Source organism: Pagrus pagrus, assembly GCF_965226575.1.
Source record: "Pagrus pagrus genome assembly, chromosome: 10".
NCBI classification, from domain to species: domain Eukaryota; kingdom Metazoa; phylum Chordata; class Actinopteri; order Spariformes; family Sparidae; genus Pagrus; species Pagrus pagrus.
Window position 1 is genome coordinate 4,295,088 of NC_140194.1, and position 27,075 is coordinate 4,322,162.

At 43.1% G+C, this 27,075-nt stretch overlaps 1 protein-coding gene across 1 annotated transcript; it reads left to right on the plus strand.

Moving 5' to 3' along the window:
- Nucleotides 1–217: 217 nt before the first annotated feature.
- Nucleotides 218–26,508, plus strand: LOC311264232 (SITS-binding protein). The gene is made up of 11 exons (XM_084364931.1): nucleotides 218–512; nucleotides 590–1,288; nucleotides 3,010–3,181; nucleotides 14,119–14,326; nucleotides 14,485–14,635; nucleotides 17,714–17,911; nucleotides 18,243–18,511; nucleotides 18,601–18,737; nucleotides 20,676–20,797; nucleotides 23,556–23,735; nucleotides 23,905–26,508. The coding sequence occupies exons 2-11, from the start codon at nucleotides 818–820 to the stop codon at nucleotides 24,076–24,078; spliced, it is 2,082 nt and encodes a 693-aa protein (XP_084221057.1). The 5' UTR covers nucleotides 218–512; nucleotides 590–817; the 3' UTR covers nucleotides 24,079–26,508.
- Nucleotides 26,509–27,075: the final 567 nt, after the last annotated feature.

Consider the following 27,075-nt stretch of genomic DNA (forward strand, 5'->3'; position numbering starts at 1 on the left):
ATTAGATGTAGATGTCTAAACGCAACCACTCGCCTTTAAACAGCGCTGGGGATTTCAAAATAAAATGTCAGACGTCACTCTTTGCTCTCCATTAAAATATGAAACACCACAAAAGATCAGATGTGGATAAGGCGAGGCAAACTTCGCCATGCCCAACTGACGCTCCTGGCCCGTCCGCCAAAACGGCCGGATGACAAGTCTCCACAGTCTTTACGCACGGAGAGCGCACGGAGAGTTTTGCGAGCACGCGTGGGGGGGTCCTCGTGGCCTCCTCGCCCTGGCGGGGCAGCTCCGAGACTCAGCCAAACCCTCCTGATCCCCCATTTCCCTCGCTCTACCTTTCCTCTGAAGAAACAACCCGGCGTTACGTCAGAAAGTGCAGGGCAAGCAAGACAGCGTCTTAGGAGCTATTCGTAGGCATTGCTGCCAAACCCGGCTTGGGGCTGCTCACGAGCTCACTGCAGCCAATGCAAGTTACAAATCCAACTCTTTTAAACCGGCAGCAGTATGTGGTAAGTCCATTATTCATTCATACTGTTACATTTGCCCGCTGGGATTGTTCTTTCTCACAGCTTTCTTCACATGACAGGTCTCTGTTGCTGGCACAAATTGCGCAAAAAAAAAAAAACCCAACAGTGTGAAACGGTGTAAAGATAAAGAGTAGGCTGGTTTACCCTGTAGCCTCACTGAAAACACCATGACATGATGAAGCAGCAGAGGTTTTTGACGCACAGAGATTTCTGCAGCATTTTTTGCGTTTGATACTTTGCTGATCTCCAAGAGAAAGAAAAAAAGAAAAGAAAAAAAAAAAGAAAACATGCCCCACGCTCGAAATAGGAACCCCAGCCCCATCCCAGAGGTAACATGGGACACGGGATTGAAGGAGATGAACGAGACCTGGAAGGGAGCTATAGCGTGTCTCGGGGTGGCCGTCTTCTTTGTCATGACCATCGGGATCATATACTGGCAAGTGGTGGACCAGCCCAACAAGAACTGGATCCTCAGGGGGACTTTCAGCGGACTGATCTGGGAGAGAAGAACCCACTCGCTGGTCATACAGACCCTGACGGAGGACAAGACCTATGTGGAGATCGACGTGGGGAACGTGGGGAACCCCGACGTCGAGGTCCCCTTCGTGAGGAACCTGTGCTGGCTCAACAAAACGGAGTTCTGCTATACGTGGGACTCGGTGGCCGAGGTGAAGATCTCGCTGGAGGTGAACGAGGAGACGGAGACGGAGTGCTACAGTATGAACTGGGCGCCGGTGCACTGTCATGTGGAGCTGAAGGTAGGAGATCTGCACTGAACACATCCAGAGTCTTTATTTAAAATGTCATTTTTACTGAGGTGTGATGAGCAAAAGAAAAAAAAACAGTTGTGCGCTCAGAGCTTCATCAATTTGGTCTTAATCAGAGTTAATTGGCACGTGATTACGCACGGCTGGTGTGACATTGGCACAAGAGGGCCCCTGTTCATTTTAAAAAACTTGAATCAGATTTTCTCATAAAAATCTGTCACAAGAAGTGTTTTTTTTTTTTTCATACTGTGATCTACATGAATGTCCGTGATGTGCGCATGAAAAAGAAATTAAATCACAGGAAGCTGCGTTAAAAACAAGTGGAATCATCTTTCTTCAATGCCACAAATCATTATTTGCTCATATGATTGAGATAAAAAAAAAAATGCACCAGTTTAATTATAATGTGATAAGATTGTATTTAAATTTAGCTGGATAATTTGTGAAACGCTTCATGGGCTCATCTGATGATGTTATAAATTCCCTCAGCTCTGGATTAAACTGCACATTAACGTCGCTAAACCTGCTTCGTCACACTTGTTATGCTTCTTTACACGCACGGTACTTACTGTACTTTCCCCCCTCGGCTTAATTATCAAAGGCATTCAACTATTGGGATGTTTGGGGAGGTTAATCTGTCCCCACTGGAACATTCCTCGCCATAACTCCTCTGTCATGTGGCGCGACCGCTCACAGAAAATCTTTCCAAACTATAAGTCGCTTAAACTTTATTTTTCCCCATTTCCTAAAAGAAAGAAAATAATCCCTGCCCGCTGCCTCTCAGGTGACCACTTGGCACCTGTTCTGAAACGCTTTATCCGAGCCCTGGATTTGCTGACGTGAAATAAATGAGCTGCCAGTGTGCGCATTTGTCACCCGCGCGTAAAGACGCGTTGAGCCAAGGGACGAGATTTGTCTCAGAAAACACTCCCGTCATTCAATCCTTCCTTTCTGAGGTAGTGTCGTGCAGCAGCCGTCACATACTGATCTGTGCCCTGTCAGATATTAGATTCATATATACTCTAAGACATCAGGTTTATAATGTGACAGCAGAAGGGATTTAAATTCACCTTGTAGACACTCACAAATGAAATGTGCCTGCTTTTTCAAATAATCCTCACCCTTACCCTAAATGTCAGTGGTAGTTCAGATGTGTTAGTGAGGGGGTCAGATGTGCAATAAAACTAGAATGGCACTCAGTAGAATGCATACCTCCACCGAGGCCCAACAGTTGCCTCTAATTCAATCAAGCCTAATCCGATATCAACCTGGATCAACCCACCCATAACAGTTTAACCACAACTGAAGCTCACCAGACCAGCAACCTGAATAATGCTTGAAGATCAGTGTGTTATTCCCTGAGAAATTCATAAAAATGTTTAAAAATGTCATAAAAATGTCATCAAAACCTTGAAGTTAATTTTGTCTGTTCTATTATGTTGTCGTGGAAATCTGTTGAGTAGTTTTAGTGTAATCCTGCTGACAAACCGACTGTAGGTTACAACGGAAACTTGCACATTAGAGTCTTTTAATCCTCAGTTATTATAAATGTTTCTGTTGCACGTTTCCTTTTTCCAGTCAGCATCAATTTTTAGTTTCAGTTTTCAGCCTGTCCTCCTGAAAGTGAGGCGTTCTCTATATTTTCCTCTTTCTCACCTGTTTTATTTCTTTGTGTGTGTGTGTGTGTGTGTGTGTGTGTGCATCCTTTTCAGGACTGTTTCTCCATGACCAACGTGTCCTGGTACGGCGGTGCCAGTGTCCGGGGTCAGACCTGGCCTATCAACGATCAGAACGCCACCACGCAGCCCTTCACCGTGAGCGACCTGAAGGACAATCCCTCCGGCTTCGGCTCCGCCCTGGAACGCTACTTCCTGGGCTCGTCAGGTAAGAGGCCGTCATCGGAGTGAATCGCGTGTATCAGCTGAGATTTACTCTTAATGGAGGCAAAAGTGGAGTGGTGGCTCCTCTTCACACCGAGGTCAGTGATCTTTAAAAATGACACGGGGTCAGCTGTTCTTTCCACACTTGCCATCAGTGCAGGGTTAGCGCAAGGCCTGGAGAAATCTGACCCCACATCAGCGGGTATACAATGTGTGGCGTGAATCCCAGGGCGTGAGGGAAGCCCTGCGGATGTTGTTGTGTTTTCCTACCGCCGCTGCCACCCCCTCGTGTTTGTTTGTGTTTGAGCTGAGAAAAATGGTCCGACCGCCTCCAGAACCATCATCCCCAAAACACACACCGCCCGCTCACTGGATAGGACGGTCGTCGCCACAATTAGAGCGTAACCCAACACTGTCTGTGGCATCCCGGTTTATTAATTTAGAGATTGGACTACAAAGGGAAGTCGGCCACCTTTAGCATCTTAAATTAACTCTTAGGGATACCGAGCTAATTGCCCTTTGTTTCTATTAAAAGGGCAGGTTGGATGAGGGCCCTGCTGACTCTTATAACTCACCAGGTTATTTTGGGGGTGTTAGATTTTATCCTGGGGGCAAAGGGGGGAGGCAGGGGCCACTGGCGGATGTGAATGGTTAATGTAACTGATGAGGAATGTGTGGTGTGTGTGTGTGTGCGCCTGTGTGTGTACATGTGTGTGGTAGCGGGGTACGGCGTTAGCCTCGGGGACTTTGCCCTCAAGTTGTCTGTGAAGTTGGGGCTAACAAACCTTTATTCCAGAAAAAAATCTGACATAAATGTGACATTGTTCCAACAATCAGCCTGGAGACACGTCAGCTGAAATGCAAAAATCTGATTTGTTTGCATCAGTGCACATTATAACATGTATGTCTGTGTGTCGTCTGGATCAGGGTGCGACACAAGCAATCCTCTATTATGACTTCATTGTTTGTTAGCAGTGATCTCACACACACACACACACACTCATTCACACACCGACAGAAACAAATGCACACATGCAATGCGCACATAACAGCCACACACATTTCGGGGACGTTATGTAACAACATGTAGCTTAACGACACAGTCACATGACTTATAAAATCCCTTTTCCACCTTATGAGAGGACGGTGGGTAATCGTCAGGACCACTCGCCGTAAACCCCTTTGTTTCTCCCACCACACGGACGAGACGAGATCCCGATGAGGACAACTGTTTGAACGTTGCCGAGCAACCGCTCGCAGACACATACTGTACATAGACCCAAACATAGCAAACTGATGCTCAGCAATGGCAACGATGCCCACCGGAGCATTTATACGTATATTTAACTGGAGATCTCGCTTTAAAGTTCAGGGATGTTTTTGTTTGTGCTCATTTGCCTCCAAGAAAAATCAGGATTGAAGATTAATCGAAATTTGTACTTGACGCTTTCCTGTTTGGCATCAGCAGAAATTATTCTTCGTTATTTCTGAGGGAGCTGAAGAGCAACAGAAATATATTTTCCCTTGATCTAATATATAACAACAATCTAGTTTTTAAAAATTCAATTAAACAGTGATGTGACAATTTTCTCCTTTTTATTACATATTACAATGATATGAGTTGACACAGGCATGTGTTTGAAATTAGTGTCATCTTTATATATATTGAAATATATATTTAATAATGAACTTGCAATTTATCAGATGATAAATTCTCTATATATTGAGAAATATACCAATTATTGCTGTTTTTCATACATTGTAAAAAGTATAACATAAACCTACTAAAATATATTTTAAGTATTAGGCTTTTAAATACATGTCACTATATATTACCAATGTATTTATTAAAATGTACGTTCATTCATTCATTCATATTTTGTAATATATTCTTCAAGCAAAATGAAAACACAGCTAAAATGTTGGTCAAAATTGAGTTACGACTAAAATGTAGCTGTTTTAAATGTTTGTTTCATCTTGTGACAAAAGTCTAATGTTGCTCTATCTTAGAGAAAAAGCATTTTAAAAATTGTGCATACAAAGACAGAGTTAATCTTTTTTCAGTATATTTAGCATCATATTTTTGGTTGTGATTTTTAAAGTAATTTAATTGCTTGAAGAAAACATATTTATTAAGAGCAGGACCACTGCTCCACCTGTGATGCATTAGGCTGGATAAAAAACCTTTTACGATGTAAGGCAGAATATAACGTCACGTATTGTCAAACATGTGAAATCCTTCCGTATATTATTCATGTGACATTATATATTTCAGTGTATATCAGTATGAAGTCTGTTTGTTCTGTCAGGGGATGTGCAGTGGGTCTGATTCGTCCTTCATGCATGCAGCTCACGAGTTAAACATTGAAGTGACCTCACATCGTAGGCTGTCGTGCTGCAGCTTTTTTGGCTAATGTGTCGAGAACATGTCGTGTTTTGGAAACGTTGCGTACCCACAGTTGTGAAATGTGCACACGCTAACAATCAGATGGTGCACTGCTGTTTTTTGTTTTTCATGAAGACCGACACCAAGACCGACATGTGCCGACCTCCTCAGATCACTGCACATGGCAAACACACAGTTTATTACATGTAGCCGTCTGCTTGTCTGTTTTATACTCATGATTCATTTTTAACCAGTAAAAACATCTGGGTGTAGAACATGAATAATAGAGTAATAACAATGTCCTTGCTTCCTTGATTGACCTTCATTTCATGTTCTTTGTGTTACGACTACGCACATCAGATCAAGTGTTCATCATCGATGAAATCCTGCAGAAGCAGCACACAAGTATTGTGAGACTGGTTCGGTCGCTCTCTACATCAGGACAACCATTTTATCTTCTCACCTTCATCCAGAACATCAGAATATCCGCCTGCATTTGCCGTCTTCTTCCCTCCGACGGCTCTGACAGAACTCGTACCTGATGCGTCACATTTTAAACTGCAAAATATGAGTGCGGCTGCGACAAACAGCACGATGTGGTCGCGCCGTAGCTGTGTTATTGTTGTGGTTAAAAGTGGTAGGACAGGAAACAATTTAAAGCAGCTTTCCGCAGTTATGTGTGGATAGTAAACAAGATCATTATGGGAAACTGTGAGTTTATGCAACCGTGTGAAGGATTATTGATTTGTTCCTAGTTTTGGCAGCGAGACGTTATTATTTTTGCATGTAAGGCGACCAAATCTAATTGAATGCAGATCTGAAAAATCACTTCCAGCATGTAAAAATAAAACCAAAAAAAAAAAAAAAGAATTATTACGTAATTTATACCCATATTTTGTGGTGCTTCCAAGTATAATTGCACAGGACTTTCAGTAGGTCTACAAAAGTGACATTTAAAATAGTTCAGCCAATAATACTAGTGTCCGCTCAGGTAAAGCAGCCGTGAACCCTCAGCACATGAAGAACAAGAAGAGAGGAGCTGGATCCACCATGTTTTAACTTTATGTCATGGTTTCATCCTATTTCTAGACATAGCTGCTATCATACGATGCACCTTCTTTGCACCTTTCGAGTCCCAAAATGTGCAGGCGGTTCAGCACAGAGTTTGACTCTCGTGGGTTCACACGAGAAAAGCTGGCTGCGCCTCTCCTGCGCTGAGCTTCAGTCGGCCGGAAAAAGCACTGCAGCGTGTTTGTTTTCCTCAAAACAGATCCGCGGAAGGCAGAACTCCAGCGGTAATAAAAAGAGCAAAGGAGTCACCACATGTCTTGACCATTTTGGTGAATTTTATTTCATAATTAATGGACTGACAAATCTGTCTTTCGGTGTCACGCGGTGCTTCATCAGCTGTTTTTCTCCTGAATCTCCTTCCTCTCCGGAAAACAAAAACAATGCTGCAATTTTAGCGTCAGTGTGCAGTTTATTGTAATATCAGGCTTCACAGCTGCGTGAACTCACTGACCGTTAGCAACATTTTCGCTGTACATGTGAGCCGTTGTGTGTGCATGGGACCTGTCTTCACTGCCTCTAGTTAGTCATGGGGCACATTACGAATGTGGTGGGCAACATGGAGCTGTGACTGACATTACCAACTTACAGGGGGGGTGACGGTTAAAGAGCAGGACAGACAGAATGAAACGGAGAGCGACCGAGCGACTGAACGACTGCAGAACCACAGAACTGAACAGAACCGAGAAGTAGTGAAGTAAAGAGGAGGTAGACAAGTGAAGCGGAGGGACGGGAGAGGAGATATACATGCGACTGTGCAGGAGAGTGACATTTGAGAGTGTTGCCAACTGGAGGAACTTGTCATAGCCCCACCTGTCTTTATCCATACCAAAACAACTGGGCTACTAAGAGCAGATTAGATATCAGCGAAGCCACATCCCGCATTAAAAACATAAGAAGGGACTCTGGGAGAAGCTGTCCCAGAGCTTTAGGGGGCTTATTCCTCAACTGGAGGTCTGGATGATATAATGTATACGAGGGGTTTGAGTGAGGAAATGTGGGCAGAGATTGTCTTATAATGATGACATAGTTTCATATGAATTATTATTAAGTTTTATTTCTGGCTACTTTATGAGTATTGTATAGTATATATCTACAATCTGCGTGCTGCAGTCTGCATAAATACAGTTGAATAATACACTTTAGAATTTATATTTAATTAAACTTTTAGTTATTTCACTCTTAACAAATGATAAAATCATTTTTTTCTATTGTAAAGCTGCAACCGATGATTGTAATACTGTGTTAAAGGTTGATATAAATAAACTGTGTAGATCACCTATGAATAAAGTTGCAACTGATGTTTATAAACCTTCACAGCTGCTTAATAAACGATTTCTAATGTAACAATAAAGCATTTAATTGTTTTTTAGGAGTGAAATAACTGTTTAATTAATTAACTATAAATTCAAATACCGACGCCTCGGGATGGCGGCTGTGTTGAGAGTGAGACTTTCTTAACGATTGGACCTTTAATGATGGCAAAAAAAATTATAGCACGGCCGTCAGCAGGTTTATTAATTGGCAGAAGTTTCATGTTTCAAAACACTTCAACAGCTAAATGATGGTCGATGACATTTCAGAGCTTCAGGTATCACAACACACTGGTCTTTATTATGTGGGGACATTAATGAATAAAAAGAAAAAGAGAGATTTGTTTTCACTGCAGGGATCTGTAATAAATAATTATTTAAAATGTTATTTTACCCTCACTTGTAGTTTTATACGTGAAGGTAAAAAACAAGAATGGAAAACGTCTCTGATTACTTTATCACGGGTGTTATTTATCCTCGGAGGGCCTCATTCTTGCAGATACTGTATGTTTACGCGAGACAGATAAAACTCGGCCTTCATCACAGTTTCCCCGACTCATCCTCACAAATAAGAGCTCGCAGAGATCCTGCTTGTTTTCACAGCAGGCTGCTGTAATAAATGACAGTGTGATAATAACTCTCACTTTGACATCAGCTAGCTCTCTCGCAGACTGAATCCAATAAAAGTTAATTTATCTACCGTTGCTTCACAACTGCTTTTTTTTTCCACGCTGGCCTTTATAAAGTCGGCATCTGAGATTAGGATCAGATATAATTCTGCGAGACTTGCAGGACTTGACGTGACTCCAAGGTATTAGACCACACGTATATATGCAGTTTGTGCAAATGTGGACAAACATGAACTCCTTCTCCTGCTCTTTATATCTCTGGTCCCACTATTGTCCATTTAAGCATTCATTTTTCTCCCCTTCAGCTCAACGTCTCCCACCCCTTCTATTTTATTTCTCTCTCTCTGACTCAGTCTTTCCATGTGGGATCCAAAGAAACCTTACTTTGCTGCTCGTTTGTTGTCGGGTCTCTCTGAGGGGAAGCGGCCAAGCTCAACAGACAGATAGGGATAAAAGTTATGTGGCTGTCATGGGTTCTGATTTTTTTTTTCTTTCAGATAATGATACTTCATCAGCTTTATTCGATAAAACAGAACCTTTTAATGACAAGGATGAGAACAAGACGTAAAAAAAAACGTATTTCTGTTATGGAGAGAGGAGCGAAGGGAGCGAGACAAAATGTGTCTGTTACTTGACAATCTGAGTCCAAGAAATCCACAGAAAGAAGCTGTGAAAATGCATTTAAATGTGTTTAAATGCACAAAGTTGAGGGTTGCCATCCCTTTCCCCTAACATCTAATTAAGATACCTTGCGTAAGAAAAGGTAATTAACAAGAATAATGATTAAAGTCATATGCAACAGGTAAAAGCAAGTTTCCCTGTACAATGAAATTCTTCTTTCCTCTCCACTCTGAATGCCGTTGTACAATTAAAAACAAGGTATAAGTTAAGAATATATACAGACAATTAAAATATACTGTATCAGTACGAATATATAGTATATTACTAATGTAGAGTATCACACAGTATAGATGTAATATGCATTATGAGTGTGTTCGGAGCAAGCAAAGATGTCTGCCACGGTTGCCGCCATCTTGAAGAAATGGTGATGTTACAATAGTTAGATAATAATACTCATCATAATCATAATAAAGCAACAATATTGCCATAAAAAATGTGATTATGGACACAACAAACTTAATGGTAGAACATAATATGAATCACTTGACGTCACATGATATGTATCGTCACATCTCACAGCCCCGGTGTAGTAAGAGCTTGTCCTCTACTCGCCTGTGGTTTAAGTATTTCTTTAGCATTCTGCAAACCCAACATAACTGAGTCACACATAAACAGAGATCAATGCTCAAACTATCCAACTCGCATGTAGAAGGAAAAACAAGCTGGCCCAAATCACTCCCGTGTTACTCAATAGGTCGCGGGGAGGTCCCTCGGCAGCTGCCCTGAGACCTCGACTCTCCCGGACGTGTATGAGGTGAAACACTTTCACAATGACTCACTTAGCCAACTGAAGCTTTGTTAAAAGCAAGCTGTCATCTCCTGTATGAGAAGGCTACTGTATGAAAATCAGCCGCAACATTTTCCACAGTCGATCTCCTTAGTAATACTTTCCATCAGGGACAGCAGAGGAGGTGGAGGATTGATGCACCAGCGTCTTGTGCACCGATGTGATTAGAGTACGTATCGGCTCGTTCGATCAGTCTCGCAGGTCGGTTCTGTTTCCTCCCTTAAATACTGAACTACCTTTTTACAGATGTGCTGGAAAAATCCACATTTTCTACAAGCATGTCTTCAAAATCCACCAACAAGTTGTCTGAAAACATTAGAAGTCTTTAACAATAGTCTAACTTCACCAGCTGACACTGAAGTGAGAGAGAAAAAAGCAAATAATTTTACGTTACTTCAAAGTATTCGAACGCTGGATCTTCTTGTCCGATCGGGACACGTTTTTACAACAGAACACAGCGTCTCACACTTGAAACAATAAAACTGATTGATGAGAGAAATAGAGCAGAGCAAGTCTCTCTAGTGTTTCATTATTTTTTCAATAAATGGAATTGGAAATTTACTACCATGGCAAGATCCCAGTTTTGTGGCCATCAATTTCTTGAGGGTTGGGCACAGAAACTAAGTTTCCATTGTTAAGGAAATGCATGCCTGAACACACACACTCTCGCACGCACACACACACACACAGTTAGCATTTGAATAGATCTTTTATAAGCCCAGTCAGGTCTGTCAGTGTGCACAGGTGTCATAAATAACAGTACAAATATGACAGGTAAAAGAGTGCGGCCCATCTGGTCGGCAGCAGCGGGGGAGTCGGGCGGCGGTGTTTTCCTCCAGACCAGCCGCTCTCCGAGGCCCTAGACGCCACATTAAAACCTTCCTGATCCATCAGAAGGTGCCTGGGGTCACCTCCGCTGCCACCTCCAACCGTCGGGCTCAGACGGAGCGAGAGGAAGTGCAGCACCTTTATGGGTCCTATAAGTCCTGCTCTGTTTTTCTTGGAAGTCTACGCTTTCCCATTAAAGAAAGTGTGCGTGAATGCGTGCGAGGAGGCAAATCCGAGGTTGCTTGATTTGTGTGTTTCACCCAGCAGCTGCAGAAACGGAGGCATGTGTGCGTCAAACCACTCAAATAAACTTCATTCACTTTTACCTCTGCCTATCTGCCGCTTTGAAGGTGAGCGGATACGCTCGATCAGGCTCATAATTTAGCTTTTGAGAGCTAGTGGAAAATATTTCAGGGGAAGCTTGGAGTGTTTAAGGAATTGTTCTAAAAATAGGGTCCCCCCCTCGCTTCCCCTTCAACTCCTGGGCACCCCACATTGGCTGTAACTCAAGGCCTCAAACCTGCTTCACTTTCTTTAAATAACACTTATTGATTCCTGCTCCCATCTACAGATACCGTTCAGCGTGTCGTACGGAGCTCTGCGCCGATAAAACGTAGATGTAATGTTCAGTCAGGAGCTCCCCCCATAAGAGAAATGCATATACATGCTGTATAAACACATAAGACAAGATTTATATGTTTAACATTCAAAACTGCATGTTTAGTCAAAGACAGGATAAAAGGTCCAGCTGTTTTCTTCACCAGATTGTCCCAGTTCCTCGAGGCCCTGCGGTGTCATTTCCCATAAAAATTAAATATGACTCAAGAAGTCATGCTTGCAAAACCTAAACTCCACTTTCCACCCTGTGTGCACTTTGGGGAAACAGACTGTTTGCAGCCTGCTGTATCTTGCACATCATTCTGCAGGAGCGCTCGGTGTCTGGTGTGCTCCGGTCGCCGCTATTTCCACTGCCTGCATTCCTTTTCCATCCTTCCATAAAGCTATAACATTTTCTCCTCTGCCCCACTTTCTTACTCCACTATATGGGCGCTTTATTGATACGCACGGTCTCGTGGCACCTTTGCTTTATTAGAGAATTCATTTAAGCCATTTTTATCCCCTGCAGTACGTGTTTCCTTGCAAATGTCTACATTAATCTGCCATTATGAATCTATAACAAGCAGTTAGGAGGTGACCTAATACCTTGTGAGAGGCAGCTGAGGAGTTACCAGTATCTCTTTGACATTATCCGTTGCAAACACGTGAGAATTACCCCGAGGTTGAAGGCTCTTCGCTGGGCTTTATGCAGCACTTGAATACTGATCTCTGAAACTATTAATCTGATTATAAACTGGTACATGAGTATCCTGCCTGCTCCTGGTTCCTGCCTGCATAAGAACAGTAAGCCCATTGAAACTAGAGAGGGTGACCGGAGCGAGCCAAGTTCTCAGCCCCGGGTTCTCAGACCTGTCTGAGGACTTGCACCTTTAATCGCTTCACCGGTCGGCTCCAAATCCCACGTTTTGCTACTTTGAGGAGATTGTGCAAAAAAAAAAAAAAAACTTAAGCGAGTCTGGGTTGAAGGCAGTGGTTGATACCGGCTGGGTTCTGCCTGTCTGACCTGAGATGGGTCAGACCGGCAGCAGAGACAGGACAGGAAGGTAGTTAAAGCTGAGAGGGAGAAGGTGGGAGTCAGGACGGGTGAGAAGTGGTGAGGATAGGGGGTCGGGGTAACCTGAGAACGACGAGGCATTCCTCGCAGGGCAGCTACATCTGCAGACACAATTATCTGCTTCGCATAATCTTATCATTTCACACGGCCGCTGAAAGAGCATAGATACATACAGTAGGAGAGGAAACAAGGCTGCATTATAAAGTTGACTTATTTAATCAGGAGCAGTTTTTTTTGTTTGTCCTCAGAGAGGAAATTTTAATTTTAATGTTCTGGAGCTCAAAAACTCGAAAGAAAATAAATTAATTAAAACAGATACTCAACTTAAAAAACGCACTGTGCAGTTTTTAGTCAGAAGAGAAAGATCTTTTTTATACAAGCTAAATAACAAACTGACCTTAAAGACACAATTATTATTATAATTACATGTTTTATAATGAAAACACAATTTCATACTGTTTTACTTTGTTTATATGTGGCGGACCCTGCCACCTTTCTAGCTTCAAACAGTGCTCTGGGACCTTATTTTCCTCTGAGAACAGCTTGTTTATTCATTTATGGGAACAATAGATATTGTTTATATTGTTATTACCTCATTAATATTGTAAATACTAAAATTCAGAGTTAAAATTTCTTCTCCAAAACTACATAATGCCCCTTTAAATATCAATGATATACAGTATAGATCTAACCCAGGAGTCAGGTATTTCAAATAATGAGAATCGAATCAGTGTGAACCGTTTCCAGAAATCATGTGAAATCTACAAACTTAACGAGGAAAAGCTCTCAGACCTCTGCCAAGCAGGCAGCTCACTGAGGAGTTACGGTTAAATATAGAACGAAATGTTTAATAAGAGTATTTGAAAAGAAAAAAAGAAATGTCTGAGTTTTATCCCCGTTCTGGCACGAAGATACAGGAATTTGTTTCAGCTTCACTTGACCCAGACTCCTGCTTTCAGGGCACCCGGCCTGAATCCTGCAGCGGGTTGTGTGGGCTACTTTCTAATAATAAGCTGACAGACTGATTTACAACGTCTTTAGTATAAAACTGTTTCCATCTCTCATTGTGTTGGGAGTTAGAAGAAGAAAAGTCCTACGTGTCCTAAATACCCCAACGTATTTTTGTTTCCGCCTCATATTTTCTGAATCGGCGGGCTGATCGTGGCCCGCGGGGCCGCCAGGTGACCGTCGCTGACCTAACCCTCCTCAGTGTAACTTACCTACTCAGAAGTTCCCAGCAGTCCCAGGGTAAACTCATCTAACCACATACTGCCATATCTCATTCTCGGGGGTGTTTTTCTCACATCTGAGCGGAGCGATATCAGCTGACACAGCCCACACTCTGCCTCCCACAACACTCCATCCGACACGCTCGTCCCGGTCTCAGTAACACTCGCGCACTATGTCATATAAGAGGAATCTGCAACGGATCGTCTCACTTTAATATCTGCTTGAAGTGAAACGTTATATTATCAGCGTATCTCGATTTCTCTGAAGCGACGGTTATGAATTTCTGACAAGCGTGATGTAACGAACTAATATCCTGTGCCCTCTCCCGTGTGCTTCCCACCATGCAGGTGTTGCAGTGCTCGTATCTCCTGATATTCCCCTGCAGCTGGGGGTGGACAGCAGACAGCAGTTCTGCCTGCAGTCGCTGCCCAGCATGGAGCGCCTCCCTCTGCAGTACACTGTGTGCGTGGCCCGCGACGTGAAAGCTGCTCACCAGGAAGCTGTGCAGCAGCTCTCCCAGCACAGCAGGGAGCTGCCCAACATGAAAGCACTGTGGTTAGTTCGGCTTTAGATTCACATTAGCAGAGATGAGTCAACCGGTGGTGTGTCTGTGGGTCCAGTGAGCACCGAGTGAAACTTTGTGGGTGTTCAGGGAGTCGTGAATTAAAACCCCATCTAGGTTTTCCTCACGATCCCTCCCGTGTGTCCTACAGGCTGCCCTTCTGGAAGCTGCTCGCCAATGTGGATTCAGGGCAGAAGGTGGAGAGGGAGCTGAGGACCTTCTCTAATCGTCTGAAGAGACACCAGCTGGGGGAGGGAGTCATCAGCCTCAATGAACATTCCACCACCCTCCTCTCTGATATGGTACGTGCTCCTCACTGCGTCCTCTACTGTCTTTAAATCACCAGCCACAGCATCTTCAGCAGACAGGAGGGTTTTTTTAAAGACCCGAAAAGAGGGATCATAGTTCGTTGTTAGATTGAAGCAGAGTGAAGGTTCATCCGACTGTGTGAAAAAGGAAGAAATTCAATTTAGCTCAAAGATTACAACTATGAAGCATCCCATCCTTGACTTCCTGTAAAACAGTACATCTGAAATGGTCTCCGAGAGCAAAAATTACAAAGAAATCCACCAAAATAACATCCCATATTTTTGAACAAATCAAGAAAATCTCTCCTCTGGTTATGCCCAACAAAATCAATGTGTTAAAGCCACATGTGTTAAAGCCGACATAACAAATGTGTCTGACGTGTTTTTTGGAAAAAAGAAAGTGTGATTTTCACATTAAAATCTGTAAAATGGCTCCCATACCTTGCCCCCCATTAAAAATGGTAATAAAGCGTAACTCGGAAATGTTTACACATTACAGTGTGTTTGCATGTTTTGGGGAGTCCTGCTGCATTTGTGAAACAAGTAGTATAAAGCCCTTTGTGGCTCCAGAGGAAGCTGCATGTAATCTGATAAATTGCCTCCAGTGATGTCTCTCACTGGCTAAATTGCATTGTGGGTAATGTAGAAACCAGGTATTAAAAAGCAGTCCACTGGACACTGGACAAAATCTGTACAGCAGAACCTGAGATGTCGCCTTTTTATTCCACGCATTCTCCTTCCTTTTCAAAACCTGATGCCTACATTACCCACAATGCAACTTAGCCACTGCAGAGGTATCAGTGTTTAACTTTCCAAACTGTAGTCTAATCCGGCACATTCCCAACAATACATACAGTCCCGTAGCCGACTACCATGTGCTCTTTATCCATCCTCTCTTCATTCAGCCAGTTCTCGCACCGCGTGGCTGTAGACCCTCATAATCCTCCTCTCCAGCCATCTGGGCCGTGAGGCTGGAGAGGGTTCATCGGTCAGAGGCTCAGAACTGGTCAAGGATAGAGATGAAAGAGTTTTCTTAAGTGGATCTCCAGAGTGTTGGAGACGGGCGGGGAAGCGAAGGAGGGAGGACAGGTTCACAGAAATGTCACAACGCAGAAAAAAAAAAAGATGGTTTAGGGCTTTGCCTTCATGTTGAGCGGCTTGTTTCCCAGAGTGCAGACAACACTACCTGCAGGACACTTTCTGAGTCATGTCTTCAAAACTGGGACAGGTGATATTCCTCTATTCTTTGCATGCTGATGTTTATGATTCTTTCACATTTATCCAGTTACTTTCCTTGAATGTTACTGGGAGCAGCCAGGAAAACAGCACCAGGACCACAGTGAAGTGGCTCTAAGTCAATACCTGGTGATATTCCATTACAAAACAAATATAGCTGAGAGAAGACAAACAGGGATCTCAGGTTGCTCCGAGTGTGGTAACTGTGGGATGGCGAAGAATCGAGTGTGTTGAGATTACGAGGGATTTGAGCCAACACTAACTTAAGTGGTTGATCCTGACACCAGCGTGATGCTGTGATCCGACCTGGAGCAGGCAACAAGAAGACGAGGCAGCTCAGGCATCTCATTATAAATATACATAATGCTTACGGTACGCTCCCATCGCAAGTTCAGGCGGTGTGAAAGGATAAAAGAAGGAGGTGAGGGCGGGATGGAAAGAATAACACACGTCAGTTGATGGATGCCATTTGGTGAACAAGAGTTTCCTTTAAGCCACAATCTCAAGTTTTCTGGTACATCAAAGATATTAAACACCAGCTCTGTTGGCCCAGCATTGCCCAGCTCCCCTTCTGTAAGTACCGTAAAGAATCAGCCAGGCGTACAGCGCCGCATGGAAACTTATGGGAGCTTGAAGTTGTCCGTGAACGGCTCGACAGAAGTGCGACTGGCAACAATGAACCTCTGTAAAAACGTCTCTTTCACTCCAGTTTTACAAGAATTTCTTAAATTACTTTCTCTTCCAGTTTCCAGATTAGTTTGGCTGCCGTCGGAAAAATCTGGGTTAAAAATGAGTTTGCTGTAAAAAATATTCCTGTGACGCTAAATAATGCAGCTTTTCACAAACACTGTACGCTTTGGATCTCTTTGTGGGGACACTAGAGAGACACTCAGTAGAGCGTATACCCCTGCCAACGCCCTAAAGTCTCCTGTAATTCAGCCTAATCCGAAATCCTAACTGATGAAAGACTTTCCTTTAGTTAAGCAAGTCAAATACTGAGACTTTGGGTTGGTAGGTCGGTCCAGGGACCAACGCAATCCGTCAGTATTTGACGTGTTTGGAAATGAGACTCAACAATCAACTGTCTCACGGATTGGACCTTTAAATTCACTAGATCCGGACTCTTATCAGCATCTGCATCAAGCTGCACTCACTTGATATTATCCACCTAAATACACCTGTTTTCATCAGCATCCATGCATTTTTCCCTGAAGGAATTAACCAAACTATCTCCTTAAATCCGTTTGTAAAATCCTCGATCTGTCTCTGTATCCGGACTCGCACCAAAAATGAATGTGGTCTATTCTGGGCCGAGACCCATCCTCCATCCAAGTTTAGTGGGAATCTGTTGAGTAGTTTTTCTGTAATCCTGCCGACGAACCAACCAACCTGCTGACACGGGTGAAAACATAACCTCTTTCTCAGAGGTATACGGCAGAAGAAGGGAAAGATCAAGAGAAAAAAACGTTATTCAACATTACATAATGTTTGCTAATCCACCCTTTCTTCCCACAGCAGGTTCACCTCCTGAGGTCCATCTTAAGGTTTTGTTCCTCCGTTATGTAATCTGAAATCTCTGCTTGACGTTACCATGTAAATTCCAGAGGATTATGATGTATGTTAGTGGTTCTGACAGAGGTCACGCACGTCTCACGGCTAGTTTTCGTAGCAATGCGCCCACGTGGAGAGAGTGCATCATGTTATTAGGTAAGGCTGAGATGAGGGGTGTTCAGTTGGTTGCCATCTAGGACACACTGGACCTTTAGTTGATGCACGTGTTGACTTGTGAGGCGTGTGAACTCAGTTATCATGTTTTATCTGTCTCTTTCTCTGCAGGACCATGACTACCTCTACAGCAGGAGAAGGGGGATGTCCAAGAGACTGACCAGGGACCTCCCGCTTGTCAAGCTTCTTAACATTTCCATCACCCTGTCCCCTTTCCTGGGCGTGGACACCACGCAGTTCCACACCTCCCTCGTGGACGGCACTGAGACCTACTGGCTCAGTCTCCCCTCAGCCCCTCAGGGACAGCTGGTGAGACTCTTTGATTTCATTCTGGTTGTCGTTGTGCTTCGCCTCCTCTACATTGTGACGGGTCCAATCACCAGAAACATACCCCATGTCTAATACACTGAACTTTCCTCAACTTACGAAAACACAACAAGAAACCAGACACAGAACTTTTTCCAAAGTGGCACTCTCCATCTGCCTCGCAGCCTGCTCTCCATCCACTTGTTGCGGTTTGATTAAAAGCAGAGCAGTGTGAACGCGTCCTGATCCAGAAAATCTTAAGGCTCCATGATTCATTCACTGAATAACCAAAATAGAAAATGATAGTAGTGTAAAAATAAACCCTGTCCTTCAGATCCCTGTGATGAGTCAGTGGCGAGGCATGTTCTGTGTAAAGCTGAACATCAGCAACCCGGGAGCGGTGAGCTGGTTCCTGGACAGAGTGGGATCCCTGCAGGCCCATTTGGGGATGGAGTACGTCATGCTGGAGGGCGGCGAAGGGAATCTGTTTGAGGAGCAAGGCCTGCGGTCGCCGCATGCTCTCAACGGAGACAAGTACATCAGCATGCTGGCCGACCTGGCCACGAGGATAGGAGACTCCACCATCGTGACGGCGGGGACACGGTAACTCAAACATCTCGTCTTGTTCAACTGTAATTTTACCCAACACCAAGAGTGTGATTACGCTTATTGTGATCCTGTTTGTGTCTCAGGTCGAGCCACAAGCCTCTGTTTGTGAGGATGACCCCCTTGCAGTCCGACTGGAGCCCGATGGGCCTGAAGGGCATCATTCCCTCCCTGCTGCACCACACTCTGCTGGGATACAACTTCCTCATTCCTGATGCAGTAGGTAATACCACAGTCACTTTTCTCACCTCTAATAGTGCTTTACAATACTCAGTGGCGGATTTAAGAAATTTGGGGCCCAAGGCAAAGGCGGGCATGGGGCCCTCTGAAATGAGAAGACAACACACAAAACAACAGGTCAATTATACAGATAGATACATTTTAACAGAATACACATGTATTATTTGTTTTACCTGTTGTCCCTCTCTTCCTGTCCCTTTTTCACGTTGTCTCTCTCCCTCATTCTGAAAACAAACACACACAAAACACAGTATAAGGCTCTGACCCAGTGGTGAAGTGTAAGTTTATTTACTCAAGTGCTGACGTAGACATTTTAGGATTTCATGCAACTTCAATTTTGTCTGCTCCGCTGTATCTCAGAGGCAAATACTGCACTTTCTACTCCACTACTGTACATCCTTTACGTTGCTGGTTACATATTTCAAACCCTTCCTGCCCAGTGAAAACCATGTACCCTCAAAATGATGATTTAATGCTAATATTTGTGATAAACTGAAAGAGTCTTCCTTTGTGCGGCGACTTCTTAAGCCAAAACGCTTTAAAAAATCATCTTGGGCCAGCTGGAAAATACATCATGACAAGACTTCAGTGAAGTTAGTTTTAAGTTGGATATTCGACATTCGCAGCCACTCCAACATTTCAAGTGCACCCGTATTGCAGACTTTACAGTAAACACACGGAGAAGATGGCTACAGCGTGTACCGACTTCCTGTTTTCAAAATAAAAATGTGGGATTTTTAAAGCAGAGATACTGTGTTTAAAGCTATTGAGAAGCTGTTGAGCTAACATGCTAATATTTACATATAGCCTAAAAATTAATAAAAAATTATGAACAGATGTAAAACGTAAAAAAAAGAGAGGCGTATCTCATGCAGCCAGTGTAGTTACATGATCCCAACATGATTTTGAATCAATTGATCACATGACCTGGGAGCTATTGAGCTAACATGCTAATATTTACATACAAAAAATAATAAAAAATAATAAAAAATATGAAAAGATGTAAAACGTAAAAACAAGAGGCGTATCTCATGCAGCCAGTGTAGTTACATGATCCCAACATGATTTTGAGTCAACTGATCACATGACCTGGAAGCTATTGAGCTAACATGCTACCGCCTAGTTTTGCCTAATGGTAAGTCCGCCCCTGACAATACTTCATATGCACACTTGATCTGTATTCCTGTAATATTTCATATTCCTGTGAGCCCGTCGAACAGCTGACATCACTCGCACTCTCATGAAACAAATATTTGCAGGTCTTCATGTACTGTACAGCAGAATAAATACTCGCTGTTCAATCTTTTGGGGATTTTAGTTCAAAGTGATATGACCTAAATACATGCAAATAAAAAAACGTCAAACTTTTGATGATCTCAACACCAGAGTTCATGGAAAATTGGCAGTATCGAATGGTCTTGAGGCCGGGACACACATTAGGGTTTGTTGAGCTGATTATGAATACGATTTGCATGTGGTGACTGATGCCTCCAAGTTGGACCGGGTCTGTTCCACTCTGGGTCAGTCGGTTATTACAGTTGTCGGATAAAATCATGCGTGATATATTCTTCAGAGTCAGTCGCTGCAAGTTGTTTCTTCAAGATTTTTGATATTTGCGTCAGACTTTGGCGACCACTGACATTGGTTATATGTACCGGTTACTATACAGCTTTACCTGAAGTTGACTTGAATCTCCTCCAGTTCCCTCTGTAGGCTCTACAGTTTGTGTAGCAGTGCCTGTCCATCCAGTTTTTTTGGCATCAGTGTGACGAGTGGCACTCTCACAGGATTTGCAGGGTTGTCTACTGCCTGAACACGTTATTAAACGACCAGAAATGAATGTGTCGTCGAGTGTATTAACTCGTTCGTAAAGTTTGAGCATCTCCCCTGACTGCCTTCTTCTTCTTCTCTCTCCCTCCAGGTGGCTCTTTATCCGGAGACCTGGTCACAGATGAGGAGTTGTTCATCCGTTGGCTGGAGATTACAGCCTTCCTCCCCGTTATCAGCTTCCACACACCGCCCTGGGTCTGCGGAGAGGACCGGGTGGGTACACATCCAGAATTTGATTCGAAAAACACGCTAAAACAGTCTTGTAGCCACAGCAACTCCTTCCTCTTTTGGCCAACCCTGTAACCCCAGGCCGAGGTGGCTGTCATTACATCTGTGTGATCCACATTAGATGTAATTACAACGACAACAACATTCTTTCCGGGCTTGATAACAAGATTTTCACTTGTGAATATTTGAAGTGAAGAGATCAGGTGTAGCGATGCGTGAGTGCTGCCAATTAGACGTTGTAAAAGGGAGTGGGAGATTATCCCACCTTCTTGCTTATGAAAAGAGGCAAGAGAGGGAGAGTTTATTGACCTAGCAGCCTCTCCGAAAAGGTTCCCACCAGTTTGTCCGAAGAGAAGTGGTCTATCAAAACTCAGACCTGGCTCTCCACCCAGCAGGAGACGTGGGACAACCTGTTCCTCTCTGCTGGAAATCAGGAATGTACCGTCCACTGTACGCGTCGGGAAAATAAAGCCTACAGTCTCGGAGAGTTTTGTGACAGATATCGATACTCTCCACGAGCAGAAAAGCACTTGCTGCTTCTCCAGAGGGCGAGGCTATTTCCTCCCCGCTGTCCTTCCCCCTCTCCCTCTCGACTGCTCGGCCCTCTCCTCGACATCACCTGTGGTTAGCAGTCCATCTGTTCTGAATTACAATCCTTCCTCTAGATTTACGGCTCACTCTCGAGAGCCACTTCAGCAGGAATGATAATGAATTTGAGGACAAGTCTTGGAAAAATACTTTATTGTGGCAATTAAGATTTCCATGAGTAATTGACAAGTGTGACAGAGTGGGAGTGATCCACTGCTTTCCACTGGGAACAGGACCGGGCCAGCAGAATATATTGGTTGTGACTTGTGTTGCGTGACAAAGATAAAAATAGGCCTTTTGGACAGCTAGACGTTTGACAGCAGCAATGTTTTCCATTTTGGTCTCTTGCGTGGCCTTCAACTTATAAACTGGGTTAAAGTGAGACTGAGGAAATTTGAGAGGAGAATAGGGCCGCTGCATTACACACGATGAATGAGTCTTTTTTTAATTTAATGGGTGTTTTACTGTAGTTTAAATGTGGCACACCTTTTTGCCAGGATGTGTGATACTTCAGTCAGTCACAGACAGGTCACAGGACTGGAATCAAATAGCAATAAAACCGCAAACCCACACACATGCCTGGCTTCTCAATTAGAGAAAAGATCCACTCAAACCCGGGGCTGCGACTTCAAGCTCATTCCTACAAATGTTCCCAATCCCAACTCGTAAAAATACATTTTTTATAGATGCGGTCAAGCTTTTGTTTTTTAGTCATGGGACACTGAAGAGGATGTGACCCTTCCAGGAATGCTGAAGTCGTTTTGGCCGGAGGGAGACAGGAGAAAAGACTTGGACAGTGCTAAACCACCGAGTCAACAATGAGCTGCTCTTAAGTCCTGTCTGCGTGTCTCGGTGCACGATGGCACAAATGTCTTTCGCAGACCTCATTGTCAATATTATTCTTGTCCAGAAATCCTTGTGGCAGATGATTTAGTTAAGGAAATGGCTTTTTTTTTGTTGGTTTCAGTTTCTCAACTGGTCTAGATTTCTTGGCTGGACAATTAAATGCGGTTCCGAATAAGAATAAATAAATAAAGCTCTACAAAAGGACAAACTTTAAATTGACTTCTTAATGAGCTTACTTTTGATATAATGTGGAGATCAGCTGGTCCATGGAATAAAAAAACTGAAAATACAGGATTATGCAGAAAATGCAGAATTTTTTTACGCTCTTAGGAAAAGGGCAGACAAAACTTCTTGGCAGGTGATTGGACGGACCATCACAGGCTAACTTCAGCCAATCGGTTCAACAGTAGGAGAGCTCAACCACCAGCAGAGCCACATGGCAAATCAAATTCCTCCAAAAGTCAGTCGGGATAAAGCCGAAAACATCTTTTCCACTGAGAAAAGCCTTCGGTTCCATTCTTTGCGCTACTTTTAATGAAATAAACTCCAGTTCTGATATAACTGATGCTACAGTAGCCTCAACAGTCGCTTCCCTCGCTGGTCGACACCAAGGATGTTACATTTAATCTGGACACAGTATTTGAGGCAGAGCCCCATTCATTCCTATGAAAGCTGCTTATTGGCACGTTGAAACCAACAAAGCTCGACTCCTCGGTATGAAAATACCTAGCTCTTCAGTATTGTGCGGCCCGTAGAGCGTGCACACTAGAGGCTTTTGCTAACCGAGCCAGCTAACTTCTGGTTAAGCGCCCGGCTATCTTAGAAAGGGATAAAATAAGAGTAGACTTTCCAAATTTAATTGGACCGAATGGCTCAAATTATGACAGTGAAACGAGTCATTTTCGAGGGTTGTGACGCTCAAAAGTATATCCACCGTTTTACAGACAGTTCTTGGTTGAACCACTTGGTAAGATGGATTTGCGAGATAACACGATATTGCGAATCCGGCAGAGAGAAAGAAAGACGTTCCTCAGCGTGATATTATTTCTCGACAAGAGTGGGAGTTGTAATATCTTCAAATGATACTGTCACGTACTGTAAAGGTGGAAACACAAATAATATGATGAAACATGGGCTTAAATTTAAACGAGTGCCACTGCTTCCAAACTGAGCAGCATGACCGAGGGTATTACAATAACATGAGCAGGCTCAGCATTTCATCCCACACAGAAAATTGATCAGGAATTAAGAATTAGATCTCTAATATTCTCTAATCTTTTTTTATCTTCTCTCTGTTGGTGCCCTGTAGGTGCTTAACCTGACTCGGACCTACATAGCAAAGCACCAGAGGGATGTGGTCCCATTGATAGAGAAGTATGCAGAGGAGTGGCAGATGACGGGAAACCCCATCTACCGGCCGATGTGGTGGCTCAGTCCCAGCGACCCCATGACCTTCACCATCGATGACCAGTTCCTCATCGGAGACGAGGTGACTTAATGATGTTCTGATGGGAAAGAGATTGAATATCCCTCTGTCCGCATCCGATATACTTGGCATCCGATACGGCATGAATCAACCCCGCGGGCTGTAACCTGATGTCTCGCTTATTAAGAGTGACATCTGAATTTCTTTGACCAATCTAACGTGTGTTTTCCAGGTCCTGGTGGCACCAGTGGTGGAGAAGGGGGCAGTGCAGAGGGATGTTTATTTACCTGATGGGGGCTTCCAGTGGCAGGACAGCCAGAACGCTCAGGTGTTCGATGGGGGCACGTTCCTGCAGGACTACCCCGTGCCCTTGGATGCGGTGGCCGTTTTCTTACGGAGAAGCTGAGTCACGTGACGGCTCCACCGAGTCACCTGACTGATCCTGTTACTGTTTTGAATCAAATTCTCTTTTTTTTTGTTTTTTAAATACTCGTGCTGTTCTTAACTTGCACTTTTCCACTAAAGACCATTGACCCTGTCTCGAGGATACCGAGATGACATGTAGAAAGATTTTTTTTATACTTGCACTTTACAGTTCAAAATCATTTGTGTTTCTTTTTTTGTTTTTTTTCTTTGTGACATTTTTTTTTTTCTTCCTTTTTTAAAAATGTTAATTGGTTTTACCTCTCGGCTGATTTGTTTCCGGACTTTTTGATCTGTTCTTCTTCTTCTTTTTTTTTTTTTTTTTCCGTACGCAAGGTCCGGAGAAATCTGTGTGTTTACATACTGCATTTCGACAGTCTTTAAGTTTTTTTTTGCTGCTGCTGGCTCTCTTGATAAGGAGGAACAAAGCAAGCCCCTCGTTTGCTTAAAAAAAAGAATCTGAAACTCTCAAGAAGACCAAATGAAGATATCGAAGGACAAAGGAAAATGTTTGAAAAGGTTTTTTGCTTATTGGGAGGTAGTTAGCTCACAGAACGCTTTGTACCGAGACCGATGCACCGTGGTACCGTATGTCTTGCTCACTCATCGGAAAGGCTTTTACTTGAACTTATCAGGCCAACGGGCCGATGTTTTATGAATGTACCTCAAGTTATGGTTTTTTCACTACTTTACAGAGTCATCAGACACGACAACCTATCACCCCATAGCACTTATTCTTCATGGTTTAACGTAATTTATCAACTTACCACTCTGTTGGACACGCCTGAATGTCCCTTAGTACTGTAGGCCTGATGAACATGAGGCCAAGCCACTGTAATGTAACTATATATGGCTATATATGAATTTAGATGAGATGTCACCTTCTTACAAACCTGCTGTAGTTAAGGGCTTTTAAATGGGCTGCTCGTTTTTTGTTTTGTTTTGTTTTTTGTCTGATGTTGTGTTAATTATGCTATTTCATCTTCATGGGTGCCAAATTAAGTTTTGAAAGAAAGCCTTGCGGATGAAACAGGTTGACAGAAGATTTTGGATAGATAGTACGACGTGTTTGGAAAAATACCCGGACTGACACAGCTCTCGTTGTCTGTACGGTTATATATCAACCTACTGCGAGCAGCCAGTTAGCTAGCATGACTCAAAGCTAGCCTAATCCAGCTTTGAGTCATGCTAGCTAGCCAAAACAAACAAGATCTACATACCAGCAACTCTGAAGCTCACAAATTCTTAAATCATATCTTGTTTAATCTGTACAAAATGGACGGGACTATTTCTTAGCCAGAGTGAAGCGACTAAGGCTAAGCTAACATCTCCCGGCTGTAGGCTTGGTATTTATTGTACGTATACGAGAGTTGTATTAATCTACTTATCTGATTCTTTGCAAGAAAGAGTAAGAGAAAATGTATTTCTCAAAATGTCAAACTATTCTGCTAATATGATGACGTGGGGGGAAAGAGAACTACAGAACCCAGAATTCATGAATACGATACAGGCTAGCCTTCGTAAATGTCCGTTGCAACCATCTTGGATTTATTAGAAACTGTTGAAAGCATGACCTGACATTTAAAGTCATAGAGGGGCAGTGGCCACGCGTCCTTGTAATCACATCCACTTCCATTGCTTTGCTTTAGCTCGTAGCATTAGGCTACTTATATAGGAGATTTTTTAAATTTTATTATTTGGCTTGAACCCTGATATGCTTTAAGCAAATGATGTGTAAATGAGATAACTGATTTTCTTTTTGTGATTATACTCATAAAACTAGCCCGTGGACACATGTAACCACCTTTAGCACCATGATGCATTGCTCTATGTGCAGTTAGTTAGTCGAAAAAGTGCTCTTGATTTGTTCTTCACGAGACGATCTTAACCCGGCCAGCAGTGATGATACAGACTCTGACAACCTTAGTACTGAACGCTTTACTACTAAATTGATTGTGTAACTTTGATCTATCAAGTTTACTGTATCAACTCAAACACTCAGGTCTACTGAAGCTTATCAAATCACCAAATGTCTTAGTGCAACGCAGTATGTTGTGAACACATTGACGTCTTAATCTCTCCCAGAGCTGAATGTACAATGGACAAACTGTGATTTTCCCAACCGAGCCCTTCGTGCGAGGGGGAGCTTTTCCTAGCTCCCGTTCTTCTAATGCTTTTTAAGGAATGCCGTGGTATGTATGTTGTTATTCCGTCCCTCTTACAGACTGAGCGAACCATGTGCCTTAATATGCCACTCTTAAATCTGGACAACACGATGTTGTCTGGATTATTGCAGTATCAGCAATGTACATATTACGATGACTGTGCCATTACAAGTGTTTTTTTTTCTCTTCTGTAAATCAGAGAACTTAGAACGTCAAAGTTACAATAAAGTTTACATTTTCTTACTTCACTTCTTTGAGTTATTTAGTTTTTTTTTTGGATGCTTCAGGTTTGATAACCGATCAGTTTCCGTTAGATGGCGGCTAACGTTAGCATTAAACCACATTCTGGCGTAACATTAGCGGTTTGATACGATACGATGAGGAAATATGAAACGCACAGGATGTAATGAAACAGTAATGTTAGCTGGGAAGTTGCTGAATGCTAGCATCAGCTAACGAGTTACCAAATGTGTTGTTTTACCTTGAAATCCTACTAAATGTGCCTCCAGATTTTTACTTTTCATCATCTTTTCAGTTGCTGATCAATCGGGAAGCTGTAAAAAAAAAGTTTATATGACTTGTAACCTGGAAAACAGCAGCATGACATTATCCCAGCGTTCAAGTTTGCATGATGGAGGAAACTGGTCGCCGTGTGAATAAGGTCTAAATATTTAGAAAGAATAAATGAAGATTTGATCGTGTAACTTAACTGTTTGAACTTTTGGTATTTGTTTCGTGCGTGTCTGTGTCTGCCTGCACATGTTCATGTTCCTGTGTGAGGTCCTCATCATTAACACTCCTCGCTCTTCCTTCTC